Below are 19678 nucleotides of genomic sequence, written 5' to 3'. Positions count from 1 at the left end.
AGATCATTTTCCAGACCCAGCTGTATAATCAACCACTTCTTCAAGAAACTCTGGTTCCTTTTCTTAAAAAATGATATTTAGATACCCAGATGAGGGTATAGGTTTTGCTGCTACTGGGGTATCAGGGATTGACATTCCTCTCAGCAGAAAGAGTCAGGAATACAAATATGCACACACTTTATAGCTGTGTGTACATGCACACACACATGTCTTTATTGCTAACCTATCCATCTATACTTGTGTTAAGGACTCTGATACTTTGATTTCAGTCCAACAACCTAACCCTCCCCTTTCCTTTTTTTATAGTTATTATTAATTTATAATATATTTAATTCACATTATATTTAATATTATATAATTTATAATAATTATATAAATTGTATAATATAATTTATAATATAGAATATATAATATAAATAATTAATTATTGATATTAAGACAGAGAGGGAGAGATGTAGAGAAAGAGATTTTCCATATGCTTGGATCACTCTCCAAATGGCTGCAATGGCCAGGGCTGGGCCAGGCTGAATCCAGGAACCAGGAACTCCAACTAGGTCTCCTACATGGGTATAAGGGGCGGGTTCAAGCACTTGGACCATCTTCCACTGCCTTCCCAGGCACGTCAGCAGGGAATCAGATTGGAAGCAGAGCAGCAGGGACTTGAGCCAGTGCTCCAGTAAAGGGTGCTGGCATCCACAGATGGAGGCTTAACCCACTGTACCACAACACTTGCCACTTTCCTTGTTCTTGACACTTTGCTCTAACAGTATACTTACCTGATTCACGTAAAGAAATCTCAGAAATGCCAACATTGCTGTAAGAGATTTGTCTTTAACCTATTATATACAGCCAAAATACTGTTTTGAAAGTTACTGATATTAGTGTTTTTCTTTCCCAACTTCTTCAGTGTTAGTGTTTATTTTGTATTTTAGATTTCTCATATTCTGGTTGATTTTTATCTATGATTTTTCATTGTTTATTTTATATTTTGGTGAAAACAAACTATCAAATTGTTGATTATGAGGGCCAACCTTATGTCTTTGTTTTAAAAAGCCTTTATCAACTGCTTTATTCTTGCTGTTTAAAAATAAGTCTTTCTCACCACATGGCTTGGTGTGCTGGTAAGACTTGCCTTGACTGAAGGCTGGGAGGTTTGTGCTTAACTGAGGGAGAACTGAAAAATGGATGCATGAGGTCATGATTGCCAGAGAAAGAGGATTAGGGCTGGCTGGCATTGTGACTCAGTAGGCTAATCCTCCACCTATGGCGCTGGCACACCGGTTCTAGTCCTGGTTGGGGCGCCGATTCTGTCCCAGTTGCCTCTCTTCCAGTCCAACTCTCCACTGTGGCCCAGGAGTGCAGTGCAGGATGGCCCAAGTCCTTGGGCCCTGCACCCACATGAGAGACCAGGAGAAACACCTGGCTCCTGGCTTCGGATCAGCATGGTGCGCCGGCCGCAGCGCAGCATGGCAGCCATTGGAGGGTGAACCAACGGTAAAGGAAGACCTTTCTCTCTGTCTCTCTCTCACTGTCCACTCTGCCTGTCAAAAAAAAAAGAAGGATTAAGGCCATCAATCCCCTTCAGGCTCAGAAAGGAAACACCAGCATGTGTCCCAGGGTGTTCTGTTTTTTGGGCTGGCAGCTTTCTTTCAAGATGATTTTAAGGTACTTCCATGTTGTTGCATGTGTCAGTGGTCTCCTGTTGTAGGGATGTGACATATGTGCATTTATCCCTGCACTTACTGATGGTGTTTGAGTTGTGGCCAGCTTGGGGCTGTTAGCAATATTCATGTAAAAGTCTTCCTGTGGACCTGTGCTTTTGTTACTCCTGAGTAAATACCTAAAATGTTATTTTGGGTGGGCCGGCACTGTGGCACAGTGGGTAAAGCCATTGCCTATAGTGCTAGCATCCCATATGGGCACCGGTTAGAGTCTTGGGTGCTTCACTTTTAATCCAGCTCTCTTCTATGGCCTCAGAAAGCAGTAGAAGATGGCCCCAAATCCTTTGGGCCCCTGCACCCATGTGGGAGACCTAGAAGAAGTTCCTGGCTCTTGGCTTAGGATCGGCGCAACTCTGGCCATTGCAGCAAATTGGGGAGTGAACCAGCAAATGGAAGACCGATCTGTCTCTCTCTCTTTCTCTCTCTGCCTCTCTTTCTCTCTGTGTGTAACTCTTTCAGATAAATAAATCTCTTAAAAGGAATATTATTTTGTGTAAGTTATGGATAATACTGTAGATATTTAGGAACTGCCAAATTGTTTTCCAAAGTATATCATTTTACATTTCCAAAGACAATGTGTAGGGATCCAATCTCTCTACATCATTTTTGTTTTAAAGATTTATTTATCAGATTGGATTAAGGTGGCAGAGTAGAGAGGGAGCTTACTGCTCTAGTCCAGGAGAAGATAGTTTAAAAAAAGTAGAGAGAGTGCAGTCTCAGGGAAGAGTTAGGGAGAAAACGACAGAGGAAACTCCATGCAAATTAGAGGGACACAGTAGGGAGGGTGTGGATGCCCATAGCTGAGGATCCCAGCAGCCGAGAGCATCAGCACCAGCTTTGGAGACTGAGGTGAGACTAGACTGCAGCAGCTCAAACCACTGGTGATAATGCTGCAGGAAAAGCCTAGAGGGAATCTGGCTTGGAGCTCTGTGGAGGATGGCATACCTGCCAAACTAGAGGAGGAAAATGTTTCTCTCTCCCCAATCACCCTACAACGACATCCTACAAGAAGCAAATAGAGAGCAGGCACCCTTTTGGACATACATAACAGCTGTGCCAGGTTGTGTCTGCACACAGGACCAGACCAGCAGAGACTTCTGAGTCTGGTGGGGAGAACGATGGGGGCTGGATGCTCATGATTGTGGGAGGCTTTTATGCCAGGACTGTGAAAACAGATAGGCTGTGTGGGAGGGCTCAGGGTGTGGCTGGGACTTTGGGCAGTCACTGTGGGAGACTCCACATGCGCAGGGCTCCCTGGTTACCTGGTGAGAGACATTGCTGGGGAATCTGCTTATACCAAGGCCTGCAAAGATCCTTTGTGTGATCCTAGTGGCAGAGTGGATGAATACTATACCCACTGTGGCTAGTACCCAGGCACTGGTGTCGTTTGAAGAGAGGAGGTGAGCTGAGTCTATGCCAACAGAACAGAACAAACCTCCCCTCTGATTAAAATAATAAAGATTTACCACACCCAACCCAGTGTCACCTTAGACACCCCCTTCAGCCTGGAATACTGAACAGAGCCCCTGGCCATACCCACCTTGTGCCTCTAGGTATTTGCTGAAAAAAGTACTCTGCTAATCCACAGAGGCATAATCCAAAGATAAAAGCCACCACAGCTAAAAACAAAGAAGAAATCAATGAGTTAATCTTAAGAAATGCCAAATAAATGCACCAATTCAAGAAACAAGAATAAGGAAGACAACATGATGCCCTCAGAAGACCATAACACTTCAATACTAAATTGTGAAGATGATGAGATTGAAGAAATGCCAGAAAGAGAATTAAAAAAATTGATTGTAGGATTACTTAAAAGTAATCAGAAGCAAATGCACAAACTAATGAAATCCATACATGCTGTGAAAGAATATTTCTCCCACGAAATTGAGATCTTAAAGCAAGATGAAATTTTGGAAATGAAGAATTTAGTAGAACAAGTAAAAAATGCAATGGAAAGCCTTAACAGAATTGATGAAGCAGAAGAAAGACTGACTGCGTTTAGAAGTCAAATCGCAGGAAATTATACAGTCAGATCAAAAATAAGAAGAAATTGGAAAACTAAAAAGAATTGTTGGGAATCTTAAGGATCCTATCAAATGACCCAATATATGGGTCCTAGGAGTTCCTGAAGGTGTGGAAAAAGAGAAAGGATTAGAAGGCCTTTTGGTGAAATAATAACAGAAAACATCCCCAATTTGTAGAAAGGGACATCCAAGTACGGGAAGCACATAGAGCTAATAGACATGACCAGAAAAGATCTTCACCACGACACATTGTAATCAAACTCTGCACATTGTAAAACATAAGGAAAAGATTCTAAAATGTACATAAGAGAAAAGCCAGATTAATTTCAGAGGATCTCAAATTAGACTCACAGCAACCTTACCATCAGAAACCCTACAGGCTAGGAAAGAATGATGAGATATATTCCAAGGCTTAAGAGGAAAAAAAACTGTCAACCCATAATACTGTACCCTGCAAAGCTCTCATTTAAAATGAAGGTGAAATAAAGACCTTCCATAACAGAAATTAAAAGAATTTGTCACCACCTGTCCAGCTTTGCAAAAGATGCTTAAAGATGTGCTACACACAGAAACACAGAAACATGGGTATAACTATGGAAGAAGATGAAGGCAGAAAATCTTTCAGTAAAAATACAAAGGAAATCCAAAGGAAACAATAGGAATATTTATGGGAAAATGGCAGGGCAAAATTTTTACTTATCAATAGTCACTTTGAATGTAAATGGCCTCAACTTTTCAGTTAAAAGGCACAGATTGGCAGAATGAATTAAACAGAACCCATCTGTTTGTTGCCTACAAGAAACACATCTCACCAACAAGGATGCATGTGGACTGAAAGTGAAAGATTGGAAAAAGATATTCCATGCTAACAGAAACCAAAAAAGAGCTGGTATAGCCTTCCTAATATCTGACAAAATAGAATTTAACACAAAAGCTGTTAAGAGACAAAGAAGGTCCCTATGTAATGATTAAAGGATCAATTAAACAGGAAGATGTAACTGTTAAAAATATATATACATCTAATTACAGGGCCATTGCTATTTAAAAGAAACGTTAAGGAATCTAAAAGGAGACAATACAGTAATGGGGACTTCAAAACTCCCTTTCAGCGATGGACAGATCACTGGACAGAAAATCAAAAAGGAAACAGTTAATTGACAATATAGACCAAATGGACCTAACAGATACCTATAGATCTTTTCAACCTACAGTTGCAGAATACACATTCTTCTCACCAGTGCATGAATTTCTCCTGGATTGACCACATGCTAGGCCATAAAGCAAGTCAGCAAATTGAAAAACATCGAAATCATATCATGCATCTTCTTGGACCACAATGCAGTGAAGCTGGAAATCAGCAACTCTGAAATCTCTAGAACGTATGCAAACACATGGAGACTGAACAGCATGCTCCTGAATGAACAGTGGGTCATTGAAGAAATCCAGAAAGAGAAATAAAAAAATTTCTGGAGGGGCCATCGCTGTGCTGTAGCATGTAAAGCTGCCGCCACCAGTGCCTGCATCCCATGTGAGTGCTGGTTCAGTCCCAGCTGCTGCAATTCTGATCCAGCTCTCTGCTATGGCCTGGAAAAGCAGCAGAAAGTGGCCCAAGTCTTTGGGCCCCTGCACCCACGTAGGAGACCTGGAAGAAGCTCCTGGTTCCTGGCTTCAGATCACCACAGCTCTGGCCATTGCAGCCAACTGGGGAGTGGATCAGCACAACTCTGGCCATTGTGACCAATTGGGGAGTGAACCAGCAGATGGAAGACTCCTCCCTCCTCCCCTCCCCCATAGCAAATGTCCACACTACTGAAAGCAATACACAGATTCACTGCAATACCAATCAAAATACCAAGGACATTCTCAGATGTAGAAAACATGATGGTGGAATTCATATGGAAACACAGGAGACCTTGAATTAACTAAAGCAGTGTTACACGACAAAAACAAAGCTGGCGTCACAATACCAGATTTCAAGACATACTACAGGGCAGTTAGAATCAAAACAGCCTGGTACTGGTACAAAAACAGATGGATAGACCAATGGAACAGAATAGAAATGCCAGAAATCAATCCAAGCATCTACAACCAACCTTATATTTGACCAAGGAGCTAAACCAATCCCTGGAGCAAGGACATTCTCTTCAACAAATGGTGCTGGGAAAACTGGATTTCCACATGCAGAAGTATGAAGCAGGACCCCTACCTAACACCTACACAAAAATCCACTCAATGTGGATTAAAGACCTAAATCTATGACCTGATAGCATCAAATTATTAGAGAATATTGGGGAAACCCTGCAAGACATTGGCACAGGCAAAGAGTTCTTGGAAAAGGCCCCAGAGGCACAGGCTATCAAAGCCAAAGTTAACAAATGGGATTACATCAAATTGAGACACTTCCGTACTGTAAAAGAAACACTCAGGAAAGTGAAGAGGCAACTGAGTGGGAGAAATATTTGTGAACTATGCAACTGATAAAGGACTAATAACCAGAATATATTAACAGATCAAGAAACTCCACAACAACAAACAACCCAGTTAAAAAATGTGCAAAGCACTTAAACAGACATTTTTCAAAAGGGGAAAAGAGACACATCAAAAAATGCTCAGGATCACTAGCCATCAGGGAAATGCAAATCAAAACCACAATGAGGTTTCACCTCACCCCAGTTAGAATGGCTTACATACAGAAATCAACAAACAACAAATGCTGGCAAGGATGTGGGAGAAAAGGTACCCTAGTCCACTGTTGGTGGGAATGTAAACTGGTACAGCCACTATGGAAGACAGTATGGAGATGGAGATACCTCAGAAATCCTGAATTTAGATCTACCATATGACCTAGCCATCCCACTCCTGGCAATTTACCCAAGGGAAAGGAAATCAGCAAACAAAAGAGTTATCTGCACCTCCATGTTTATTGCAGCTCAATTAACAATAGCTAAGACACGGAATCAACTTAAATGCCCACTAACTGAAGAGGGATATGTATTCTGTGGGATACTACACAGCTGTAAAAACAAAAATGAAATCCAGTCATTTGCAACAAAATGGATGAATATGGAAAACATACTTAGTGAAATAAACCAATCCCAAAAGGACAAAAACCATATGTTCTCCCTGATCTGTGATAATTAACAAAGCACCTAAAAGGCAATCAGTCGAAGTGTAATTGACAGGCAGAGAGAGAGCGAGGTCTTACATCTGCTGGTTCATTCCCTAGATGGCCACAATGGCTGGAACTGCACTGATCTGAAGGCAGGAGCTTCTTGCAGGTCTCCCATATGGGTGCAGGGGCCCAAAGACTTGAGCCATCTTCCACTGCTATCCCAGGCCGTAGCAGAGAGCTGGATCAGAAGTAGAGCAGCAGGGACTCAAACCAGTGCTCATATAGGCTGCCCACACTGTGGGCGGCAACTTTACCTACTATGCCACATCGCCAGCTCCTAAGGGTACAGTTTAAAAACTTGCCATGGGACCCCAAATCCTTTAAGCTTGGTGGTAAAAATACCATCTTAAATGTTAAAGTGATTGTATGAATAGAATTTAACTGTCTCGTAATAATAATAGATAAAATTAATAAGGAGTAAATGCTCCAACATGGGAAGCAGTCCACACAGCAGACTCATTGAATGACAGTCACTTTAAGTAGCATTCTGACTTCAGAATCAGCCTTTAAGGCATTCCAGTCTGACTGAAAAGCCCACTAGAGCATTTCAGGCATGGAAAGCCAAGACACTGTGGCAAAAAATGTCCTACATGAAGGACCTCGGTAGGTCAGATCCCAGTGGAAAGAAGTAGTTATCAAAGAAAGAGGTACTTTTCTATGAAGGGAGGAGAGAACTTCTCCTTTGCTGATGGACTTGTCTAAATACTGACGGAGTTTGTGTATTCAACAGGCTCCAAAACCTAGGCAGCTCATGTCAAGAGCCTTGGGTGATCACTGATATCATACATAAGAGTGTTAATTGTTAAATTAACTACAGGAATCACTGTGTACTAACTTCCCATGCAGGACCTCTGTCCTCAAAGAGTTATAATTATGTCTAAGTGCTCACAAGAGATGTATCATTCTTGGTTGCTTCTTTAAAGTTATTAAATTTCTAAAAATAAATTAACTTCAAGATACGATGACTTTGAAAAGCCCTTGTCTGGACTGTTGAGGAACAGTTTTTGTTTTGTTGTGTTTGTTCCAATTGTTGAACTCTTTACTTAATATAGAGTTGATCTTCTGTGCATAAAGTTAATCAAAATGGATTTTAGTGGAGAATGGGACTGGGAATGAAAGAGGGAGGAGGAGGAGGGGTGGGAGGGCAGGTGTTATGGGAAGAATTGTTATACTTCTAAAGTTGTATTTATGAAATGCATGAAGATTGTATTCCTTAAATAAAATGTTTCTTTGGAAAAAAAAAGATTTATTTATGTATTTGAGAGGCAGAGTAGTAGAGAGGGAGAGCGATCCTCCACTGACTCACTCCACCAAATGGTTACAACAGTCAGGACTGGGCCAACCTGAAGCCAGCAGCCTGGAACTTTGTCCAGGTCTCTTACGTGGGTGGCAGGGACATGAGCTCTTGGGTCATCCTCTGCTGCCTTCCCTGGCACATTAGCAGGAAACTGGTTTGGAAGCGGAGGAGCCAGGACTTGAGCTGGCACTCTGATAAAGGATGCCAGCAGGGCTTAATCCACTGCACAGCAACGACTGCCCCTCTCCACTTCCTTTCTGATGCTCTGTGCTTGTTCTGAAAGATGAGTAGTGGTGGCTCCCGGTGGTTTAAGTTTACCTTTCCCTAAAAACAAAAAATGTTTTCACATTCTTTTGCCATCCTCTGTCGTCTTCAGTGACATTAATTGAGACCTTTTGCCCGTTTTTAATTGGGTAGTTCTCTTTTCATTGAGTTTCAGAGAGATACATGTTCTCTATTCTAGGTACGTGTCTATTCAGGCACTTGGTTTTAAAATGTTTTGCCCCATCTTGACACTGTCTTTGGAAGAGCACAGAGTTTTCGTTTTGATCAAATCTCATTTGTCAGTCTTCCTTTTATGGTTAGTGCTTTGTCCTTGTTTTCCCACCAGATCTCTGCCTGGCTGGGTGGTGTTGGCTCTCCAGTGCCTTTTCGAGGATTGTATTTCACACAGATCACTGCTGTTTTCTTAGCAGGAGGCTCGGTGAGAAGTATTCAGTTCACCATTACCACAACAGAAGTCCTGAGATCAGCTTTACCGTGTTGTGTTCTGTAAAGTCCTCTTGAGTTGAGTCTGAAACGCTTTCTTCAGTCATGTGACCGTACTGTCTTACCCTTCATGAAATGTGTCGCATTCTGCAGGTTTGTGTTAATGACGACCTAGTTGCAAAGAATTTCGCTTGTTATGTGTCACCCATGGAGAAGCAGCAGCTGGATTCTGTAGAAAAACCAAGATTAAATATGAACTCAGCCTCCTCCAAGAAACTCAACCCAGCTCTTACTCTTTGGCCAATGTTTTTGCAAGGAAAATATTTCCAAAGAATGGAAGGTGAGTGAATTCTCTGACCAACTTGTATTTCTCTCAGATTGTTTGTTTACGACCTTACTGTATTGATAGGAGTTATTGTGCCAACTTTTCCCCATGTGGAGACAAAGACTTGGACTGTTTAAAGTTTAATCCTGATGAGCCTGAGATAGGTTTTAAGGTCCTGAAACTGCTACAGTCTGTTTACATGAGACCAGGAAGAAACAATTCTGGTTTCTTGTTAACATTATGTTTTCAGAAGTCCAGATGTCTGCAGCTTAAAGTTATTTGCAAAGTAAGTTTTTGAATACGTTTTAAACACATTTTAAAAAATATTTATTTATTTGAAAGGCAGAGTGATGGAGAAGGAGAGTTGAAAAAGATCTTCTGGGGCCAGCGCTGTGGTGTAGTAAGTAAAGCTGCCACCTGCAGTGCCAGCATCCCTTATGGGTGCCAGTTCAAGTCCCGGCAGCTCCTCTTCTGATCCAGCTCTCTGCTATGGCCTGGGAAAGCAGTAGAGGATTGCCCAAGTCTTTGGGCCCCTGCACCCGCGTGGGAAGACCCGGAGGAGGCTCCTGGCTTCGTTCGGATAGCACAGCTCCAGCCATTGCTGCCAATTGGGGAGTGAGCCAGCGGTTGGAAGACCTCTCTCTCTCTCTCTGCCTCTCCTTCTCTCTCTGTGTAACTCTTTCAAATAAATAAAATAAATCTTAAAAAAATAAATAAAAATAAAATGTAAAGAAATCTTCCATTCACTGGTTCACTTCCCAAATGGCCACAACAATCAGAGCTGGGCCGCGCCAAAATCAGGAACCTGGAACTCCATCAGGGTCTCCCATGTGGATGGCAATCTTAGCCTGTACTCCACAGCAATCAATTTATTAAATGAACATCTTTAACTTTGCTCAAATATTCATCAGTTCTAAGGAAATTGCAACCTCGAAATTGCAATGTGTTTTAGCTGTAAAACTCAATTTGAGGAAAATCCACTTTTCAGTGACTTTAAATCAGCAAAAGGAATATCCTTTGGATAGTGAGTCAACAGATAGAAGATCTCTCTCTTTGTCTCTCTTTGTCCCCTGTACTCTGCCTTTCAAATAAACACAATGTCTAAAACTGGGGGCAGTGATGTGGTGTAGTGGGGTGGGTTGAGTGGCTACTTGTGACACAGAGTGCCAATTCAAGTCTTGGTGATCCAGCTTCCTGCTAATGCATATGAGAAGGCAGCAAAAGATAGCCCAATTGTTTCGGCCCCTGCACCATGTGGGAGACCCGGAAAAACTTCTTCCTGGTTCCTGGCTTCAGATCGGCCCAGCTATGGCTGTTGCAGCCATTTGCGGAGTGAACCAGCAGATGGAAGACTTTTCTCGGTCTCTTCTTCTGTCTGTAACTCTACCTCTCAAATATTTTTTTTAAAGAGTTATTTATTTAAAATATCTTTTTCTATAAGGTATGAGAAGGGGCAGTTGTGGACTGTGGAAATGATTTTTTAAATGTCACTCACATTCCTGCCCCCGCCCAGGTATTTTGTTCTTTAAAGCACCAATAAGAACAGAAATCATGTAATTTGGAGTTTTATTTCAAGCTTTAATCCTAAAATTTGTTCTTTTGATCAGATTCTCATGGTTTAAATTTGCTGACACATTCTCCGCAGCATACGAGGTGCAAGGATGTTGTTGGTGACCTAGAGCCAACTGCTGCGGTGCTGGGTGAGTTCTACTACTTTGGCTTATTTCATAGGCAGAGTAAAAGAATACTCTTATCTGTCTAAAGCTTATGAAGGTTGTTTGGAGGGGCTGTGGTAGCTTCTCTCGCTTTTGTGTGCTCTCGCACTCGCTCTCTCTCTCTCTCTAGTGGAGCCAGTAGGTGCTGTCAGTGATAACTGGCCCTATGGTCCATCCTTAGAACTTATCTGTGTGTGGTACGGATTTTTCTCAGCCTGGCCGAGGCCAGTGGTGTGTTTTCATGCTGTACATATGCTTTTGTGGCTGAGTTTTTTTTCAAGCAATAGAGCGTGTACAGGTAAGGTGAGGAGGGCAGAGATCACCAGTCTTTGATTTCATATCTTGTAGATATTTGGTGAATTAGAATGTTGCACCAGGGTGAAATCTGTTGGCTTCTTTCTTTCTTTCTTTCTTTCTTTTTAAAGTTTTTATTAATTTATTTGAAAGGTAGAATGAAATGTGCAGCCACTTGCAATGCGCACATCCTGTATCGTAGTGCTTGTTTGAATCTTGTTCCTTTGCTTCAGATCCAGTTCCCTGCTAATGTACATTGGAAAACTGTGGAATCAGAAGATGACCCAAGTAAGTGGGCCCCTGCACCCACATGGGAGACGCAGATGGAGTTACAGGCTCCTGGCTTCAGCCTGGGCAAGTCTCAGATGTTGTGGCCATTTGGGAACTGAACTAGCAAGTGGAAAACTTCTCTCTCTTTCTCCCTTTTGAATAAATAAATAAATCTTTTTTAAAAATATACATGGTTCATACCTTACAAGTGGCTGCTTAACCTGCTGTGCCATAATGCTGGCCTCTCATGCATATCTTTGAAAAGGAAAAGGTTATAGTGAACCAACAAAAGCTGATGTGAAGTATGACTAGATGGTTATGTAAAAAAGCAAAATTGTTAAATGTTGTTTATGCATGTAAAGATTTTCCTTTAATCATTGTAAAAAGCTATTTAACTGTATTTCAATTAATTTTTGGTATTTCTCTTTGAAATTGCCTTATATAATTTTATTTTAATTTTTAAAAATTAAGTTATCTGAGAGACAGAAAGGGCATGTGTTGTCTCCATGTGCCTGTAACAGCCCAAGGCCAGGTTGGGGGGTGCTGAAGTCAGGAGCCAGGAACTCAGTCCAGGTCTCCAACATGTGTGGCAGGACCCTGATCACTGAAGCCATCGCCGCTGTCTCTCAGTGTCCGCATTAGCAGGAAGCTGGAGTCGGGAGCCTAAGTCAGGCATTGAACCAAGGCACCACAATATGAAACATGAGCATCAGCTGCTAGGCCAAATGCCCATTCTACATTACATATATTTTTTAAAACCAAAGAGTAATGCTTTGCTAATGGTTGGTCAAATAAATAGCACAAAATGCTGTCATGGAAAGTGCTTTTCTCCTGTTCATACTTTTTTTTTTGTTGAAAGATTTATTTATTTATTTTTTTATTTGAAAGACAGAGTTACAGACAGAGAGGTCTTCCATCCACTCGTTTACTCTCCAGATGGCCGCAATGGCCGGAGCTACGCCGATCCAAAGCCAAGAGCCAGGAGCTTCTTCCAGGTTTCCCATGTGGGTGCAGGGACCCAAGCACTTGGGCCATCTTCTGATATCCCAGGCCATAACAGAGAGCTGGATGGGAAGAGGAGCAGCCAGGACTAGAACCGGCGCCCATATGGGATGCTGGTGCTTCAGGCCAGGGCTTTAACCCACTGTGCCACAGCACTGGCCCCTTCTGTTCATACTTGTCTCATCCTAGGTTGCTCCCCAGACATAAACCTTTTTATTTTAAAACTCTTTATTTTTATATTTAATTCTGAACTTGAAAAATAATTGCATATGTGTATTTTTTACTGTTTTGAGGCTTGTCAGCTGTAGACATTGTCATGATTTCTGTGACAGATGAGCTCCCATAACCCTGTCCACAGTCATTCATTCTGAAGACCTTTATGAAGCACTTACTCTAAGTCAGGAGCTATCCTGGGGATTCATCTGCTTCTGTGGAGTTGGCATCCATCTTCTCAGTAGAATTATTTTTAGAATAATCCCAAACATACTAAAAAGTTGGAGAACATTGCAAAGAGTGTTTTTCCCAAAACCACTAAAAAAAAAGTTGCTGCCTTAATGTCCATCGTTCCCTGATACCTGAGTGTTTCTTCATCAAACAAGGACATTCCCTAAAATATCCACAACAGCCATCAAAAGTGGAATGTTAGCAGGCATCCATTGTGATCCTCTAGCCCTCAGACCCCAGTCAGATTTTGCTGATAGTGCGGGGATGGGGGTTAGTGCCACTGAACTGCTTTAGTGATCGTCTCCTGAGTCCTGTGCAGTCGGGAGCTGTTCCTTGGTCTTTCCGGATGCCTTATCAGATGACGGGCCAGTTGCTGCGCGCCGTGTCCTTCAGCCTTGCCTTGGGCTGTTGATCCTGTCCCGTCCCGTCAGATGACCCAGGGTTTCACTTGGTCCTGTTCCTGATGGAGTTCACTGTATCGCCTGAGGAAGGTGGAGCCTGTCAGGCTTCTCCTCTGAAAGTTGTGCTCTTACCCATTGTGAGGGTTTTGTAGACAGGGGCTGGGAAACCATGTAAATACTTCTGTCCCTTGTATTTGCTCATCTATTTATGAGCATAGTAGTGTGGATTCCTATCTGTTACAGAAATCAGCAGCTCTTCTAAATTGCCCTGGCTTCCATTCATGGGGAATGGCATTTTTCAGCCAAAATCTGGGAGTCAGGTGTGGTTGTTAGGGTACCACTGCTCTGAGGCACTCCCGTGGACAGAACCAAGGATATGTATGTTTTTGTCTGGCGTGTGTGTACATCTGTACATCTATTATCTTTTCTATGTCTGTATTGAAAATCAGGAGTTGGGGCCGGCGCTGTGACACAGCAGGTTAATGCCCTGGCCTGAAGCACTGGCATCCCATATGGGCGCTGGATCAAGACCCGACTGCTCCACTTCCGATCCAGCTTCTGCTATGGCCTGGGATAGCAGTAGAAGATGGCCCAAGTCCTCGGGCCCCTGCACCCACGTGGGAGACCTGGGAGAAGCTCCTGGTTCCTGGCTTCGGATTGGCACAGCTCCGGCCATTGCGGCCAATTGGGGAGTGAACCAGCGGATGGAAGATCTCTCTCGCTCGCTCGCTCGCTGTTTTGAACAAATAAATAAATCTTTAAAAAAAGAAAATCAGGAGTTGGTGTGTGTGTGTGTGTTCATACACACACATATTTATATCTGTCTCTATTTTGGTGTCATTAGAAGTTAACTTTTTTAAAAAAATTATTTATTGAAAAGGCAGAGTTACAGAGAGATAAAGAGAGAACAAGTGGCATCTTCATCTGCTGGTTCATGCCCTAAATGGCTGCAATAGCCAGGCCTGGGCCAGGCCAAAGCCCGGAGCCCAGAGCTCCATCTGGGTCTCTCATGTGTTTGTCAAGGGCCCAGGTACTTGGGCCATGGTCAGCTGCTTTCCCAGGAGCACTAGCAGGGAACTGGATCAGAAGTGGAGCAGCTGGAACTCAAACTGGCACTCAGGGAATGCCAGCTTCACAGGCAGCAGCTTAACCTGCTATGCCACAATGGCCCTGATCTTAATAACATGTTTGACGGATTTTTTTTCCTCCTTTCCTTCTGTAGACTAGTGTTTCTTCATCTCTCATCCTTTTCTCTTAGCCTTCTTTTTTCTTTTGAAAAATTATTTATTTGATAGGCAGAGAGAACACTTGCATTTGCTGTTTCACATCCCAGAATGCCTGGGCTGGACTGGGGTTGAAGCTGGGAGCCTGGAATGCTATTCAAGTCTTCTAAGTGGGAGGCAGGAATCAGATTACTTGAGCTATCACCACTGCCTCCCAGAGTCAGCATTAGCAGGAGGCTGGAGTCAGGAGCCAGAGCCAGAGCCAGGTAACCTAGGTGTTCTGACATGGATGTGTGTGTGTCTTAACTGCTAGGCTAGGTCCCCACCCAGCTCCTTTTTTTCTATTTTGTATTTACTTTTACTTTAAATGAACTGATTTCTGAGAGGTTTTCTTAATTTTTTGAATGTCATCCTCTTTGTTTCTAGTCTAGTATTTATCTTTTGAGTTTTCAGTTTGAAGACTTTTTATTGCCTATTTTTTTTTCTTGTTTGTTTGCCTGCCTTTTTATATCCAACTGTTTTGTTCCATGAATACTATTCCTTATTATTCTTGCTGGTGTTCTAAATAGTTTTACAGACTTTTAAATCTTTTTAAAAATCCTTTTCAGACTGTTGTTTTATTTCAGGCGTGAATCTCCCTTCCCACGCTTTGTTTCTTTATTGCCATGTATTGATGGACTACTTTGTGCTTTTTGTTTGAGGGCTGCTCTTGTGTGGACATTTTCTCTTTGTGAATTTCAACTACCACTTCTACTCCAACTCCAGATTGGAGTTTGTGTTTTCAACTGAGAGGCTGCACCCCAAAATCACACTACCCAAACAGGTAGTGAAATTCTAGACCCCAGATATGCATGCCTGGCCTCCACAGTACCTTAGAGAAGGATTAGACCAGAATGCGGTATCAGCTCACATTTCCCGTGTTAGCTCTTGGTTTCAGTAGTTTAGTGTTTAATGGCTGGTTTTCTTATTAATACTTAGAGTGAGCACTGCTGGAATTGCCTCTGTAGGCACCTAGGAGATGATGTGGGGTTGGATTCCCTTCCTTGGAAGTCATGCCTCAGTTTTTACGACCTGTAAATACCCAGCTTGATTATCTGTAGTATTCACTAAATGATTGTTTTCACTTCTCAAAATCAGATTTAGGTTTAGCTGATGAAGATTTATTTAAGATTTATTTCTTCGAAAGGCAGAGTTACAGAGAGGCAGAGGGAGAGAGAGAGGTGTTCCATCTGCTGGTTCAGTCCCCAGATGGCTGCAATTCCAGGAGCTGAGCCTCTCCCAGGTCTCCCATGCGAGTGCAGGGGCTCAGAGACTTGGGCCCTCTTCTGCTGCTTTCCCAGGCCGTAGCAGAGAGCTGGATCAGAAGTGGAGCAGCTAGAACTTGAACCGATGCCCAAATGGGATGCCAGCACTGCAGATATTTGAAAGAGAATGCTTTAGAATTTTTTGATACCTCCTGGGTTATTTAGATTCAGCTTGTTTACTTTCATCTTAAAAAAATTTTTTTTAATTATTTTAAGGCATAGGGAGAGAGAATTTCTATCTGCTAGTTTACATCCCAAACACCCACAATGGCCAAGGATGAGCCAGGCTTCAGCTGGGAACCAGGAACACAACCCAGGTCTCCCATGTAGGTGGCAGGTACTTGAGTCATCCCCACCGCCTTCTGAGGTCTGCATTAGGAAGAAGCTGTAATGAGAAGCTGCAGCCAGAAATCAAGTCCAGGTTCTCCTATGTGGGATGTGGGTCTTATAACCACTAGGACAAATGCAGGTGCCCGTCATCCTATTTTCTGGTAGCTTCTGTGTCTTTTTATTTTTTTAAAAAGGTTTATTTTATTTATTTGAAAGAGTTACAGAGAGAGGCAGAGCCAGAGAGAGAGATTTTCCATCCACTGCTTCATTCCCCAAATGACCGTGATCGCCAGAGCTGAGCTGATCTGAAGCCAGAAGTCAGGAGCTTCTTTCTGGTCTCCCATGCGGGTGTAGGGGCCCAAGGACTTGTGCCATCTTGCACTGCTTTCCCAGGCCATAGCAGAGAGCTGGATTGGAAGAGGAGTAGCCGGGACTAGAACTGGTGCCCGTATGGGATGCCGGCGCTGCAGGCCGGGCCTTTAACTCACTGCACTACAGCAATGGCCCTCTGTGTCTGTTGCATGATAAAGTGAGATGCACAGGACAGAGCTGGTGTAGCAGAGAGATGGCTGTATATCAGACGACAAGGAACTAGAGTTATATTTGAGGAAGAACAGGGCAGAGAAGGGCCAATGGGTCCTTCAGAGCTCATGTAGTGCAGGTATGTATTGTTCTGTGCACCCCCCAAAAGAAGTGATGTGCATAGTTGTGAACCTGAACTTGGCTGAAGCTGACTTACAGTCAGTATTCCAGTTACAACAAATCTCCCCATTTTATAATGCTCTGGATTCTGTGATCAGGACCTCAGAGTGGCCCCCAGGAATGTTTGTCATTGTTTCTCAGTGTCTTGGGCCTCAGCTGGAAAGACATAAAGGCTGATGGTAGCCAAACACTGGAATTCACCTGAAGACTGTGTAGTCAGGCTCTGGCAGTTGATGCTGGCTTTGGGCTGGAACCTCAGTTGAGGCTGTCATCTGACCTGTAGCAGCCTTGTGTGGTTGCTTGGGCTCCTCCCAACCTGGTGGCTGGGTTTCAACAATGAGTGTCCAAGAGAGCAAGTCTTGTTGTGATCTAGCCTTAGAGTCACGCAGCATCACTCCAATGTCTTAATAAACCCACTCAGGTTCATGGGAAAGTAAAATACTCGTAGATCCCATCTTGCCGTGGGAGTCAGAGTCACATTGTAAGTAGAGCATATGTGTTGGGAAATAAGACTGTGGCCTTCTTTGGAAAAGATCTCTGCCAAGTTGGGAAAATTATGTTTCATTTTCATTAAATTGATAATGGGAATTTTTAGAACCTTTTTCTTAACAGTCAAGGTTGAGACAAGATTTTAAATTCCATATAAAGCCCTATTTTGTAATGATTTCCTGTATTAAGATTTCATAATGGTGTTTATTTTTATTAAATTTTTTGGTATCCTTTCTGTCAATAGAACCTTTCAAAGTAGCTTTTTTATCACTGTTTTTCTTTTTCAGATAAAGCTGTGAATTGTAATATGGATTCATTGAGAGATTCACCTAAAAAGAAATCTGAAAAGAAACAGCAATGCCTCTTTTTCAAAGATGAAAATAAGGTTGTATTTTTCTTTAAAGATTTATTTATTTATTTGAAAGTCAGAGTTACACAGAGAGAAGGAAAGGCAGAGAGAGAGAGAGAGAGAGAGAGAGAGAGAGAGAGAGAGAGAGAGAGAGAAAGAGGGAGGTCTTCCACCTGCTGGTTTACTCCCCAACTGGCAGCAACGGCTGGAGCTGCACTGATCTGAAGCCAGGAACCAGGAGCTTTTTCTGGGTCTCCCATGTGGGTGCAGGGGCCCAAGGACTTGGGCCATCTTCTGCTTTCCCAGGCTGTAGCAGAGAGCTGGATCGGAAGTAGAGCAGCTGTGACTCAAACCGGCACCCATATGCATTGCTGGCACTGCAGGCAGCAGCTTAACCCACTACACCACAGCGCTGGCCCAATAAAGTTGTGTTTTTAAAATGCCCATTTTATACAAAATTTGTAAAATTTTAATAATATTCTTTTAGAGTCTATTAGGAACCAAAAACATGGTTTCTATTAGAAAAATCCTTGGCTATGATAGTTTTGTTTATGAAACCAGACTTTACATGTTTGGTTACTTTGGAAGAGCTCCAGCTCCCCTCCTACAAAGCTCTTGTTTGTGGGACTAGTGGCCTCTCTGCAAAATTAAGTGTTATCAGTTTAACAAGACTGTGAAAACCTGGCATTCTGGGGCACTCTTAATAGTTTATTGCAGGGGTTGGTATTTTGGCTCAGCCAGTTAAACTGCCTTCAGCACCAGCATCTCATAGGGGTACAAGTTCTAGTTCCTGTTGTTCCACTTCCAGTCCAGCTCCCGGCTCGTATGTCTAGGAAAGCAGCAAAAGGATGGCCCAAGTCCTTGGGCCCCTCCCTTGGGCCCTATGTGGGAGATCTAGATGGAGTTCCAGGCTCCTGGCTTTGGCCTGGCCCAGTCCTGGAAGTTGAGCTATTTAGGGAGTGAACCAGTGGATGGAAGATCAATGTCTTTCTCTCCCACCCTCTCCCTTTGTCTCTTTAACTCTGCCTTTCAAATAAATTAATTAATATTTTATTTTAAAAAAGTTTATTTCAGTTCTAACTGCCCTGCAGTTGTTTTGGCGAGACTGGTGAGTATCATCATGGGACATTGTAAAGCTATCTTCTCTTCGGTCTAGTGGCTGCACCAAGGGTGTAATCTGTAATCATCTGTCTTTGTGTTCTTTGTCTCTGCAAATTGTTGTGTATATGAAAATTATCTGGATTGGTTCCTCTTAAGAATAATTCCCATGGATTTTTATTTAAAAAGAAATGTCTATATCCATATCTATATGTTGCTGACATATTTTTTTTTCTTTTTGAAGGGTATTGAATCTTCAGCATACTGGCCAACAAAAAGAGGAATAACCATATATGCCGACCCAGATATCCCAGCAACAAGGTATGATTTGAAAATGCAGTGTGATTGGGTAGAGCCTTTAGTGTAATGCTGTCTTCTCTGTGGGAGACTGCTTCCATGAAACCAACATCTACAGACACTCAAGTCTCTTGTGTGACCCATGCACATCTCCATGTGCTAAATCATCTCTAGATTACTTCTATGACTAATACAACGTGGTTGTTATGCAAGTAGTCTAGACTGTATTATTTGGGGCATAATCACAAGGGAAAGGCATCTGCGCATGTTCAGTGCAGACATAGATTTTTTTGAGTAGTTTTTTAAGGATTTATTTTATTTATTTGAAATTGAGTTATACAGAGAGAAGGAGAGAGGGAGATCTTCCATCTGCCAGTTCACTCTCCAAGTGGCCGCTGTGGCTGGTGTTGGGCCATACTGAAACCAGGAGCTCCATCCGGGTGTCCCACAAAGGTGCAGGGGCCCAAGTACTTGGGCCATCCTCTGCTGCTTTCCCTGGTGCATTAGCAGGGA

The 19678-nt window shown here is 42.7% G+C and overlaps 1 protein-coding gene across 1 annotated transcript in view; it reads left to right on the top strand.

Moving 5' to 3' along the window:
• TDRD12 (tudor domain containing 12) overlaps positions 1–19678 on the top strand; it is a gene marked incomplete at its 5' end in the record, with an annotated part of 96334 nt that overhangs the window by 22161 nt on the left and 54495 nt on the right. Inside the window, 4 exons of the mRNA XM_062176006.1 lie at positions 9076–9262; positions 10855–10947; positions 17709–17806; positions 19113–19189. Of these exons, the coding sequence (XP_062031990.1) occupies positions 9076–9262; positions 10855–10947; positions 17709–17806; positions 19113–19189 (455 nt within the window). The remainder of the gene's footprint in view (positions 1–9075; positions 9263–10854; positions 10948–17708; positions 17807–19112; positions 19190–19678) is intronic.

This window comes from Lepus europaeus, chromosome 19 (assembly GCF_033115175.1).
Source record: "Lepus europaeus isolate LE1 chromosome 19, mLepTim1.pri, whole genome shotgun sequence".
NCBI classification, from domain to species: Eukaryota; Metazoa; Chordata; class Mammalia; order Lagomorpha; family Leporidae; genus Lepus; species Lepus europaeus.
This window is presented reverse-complemented; position numbering and strand designations above follow the sequence as displayed.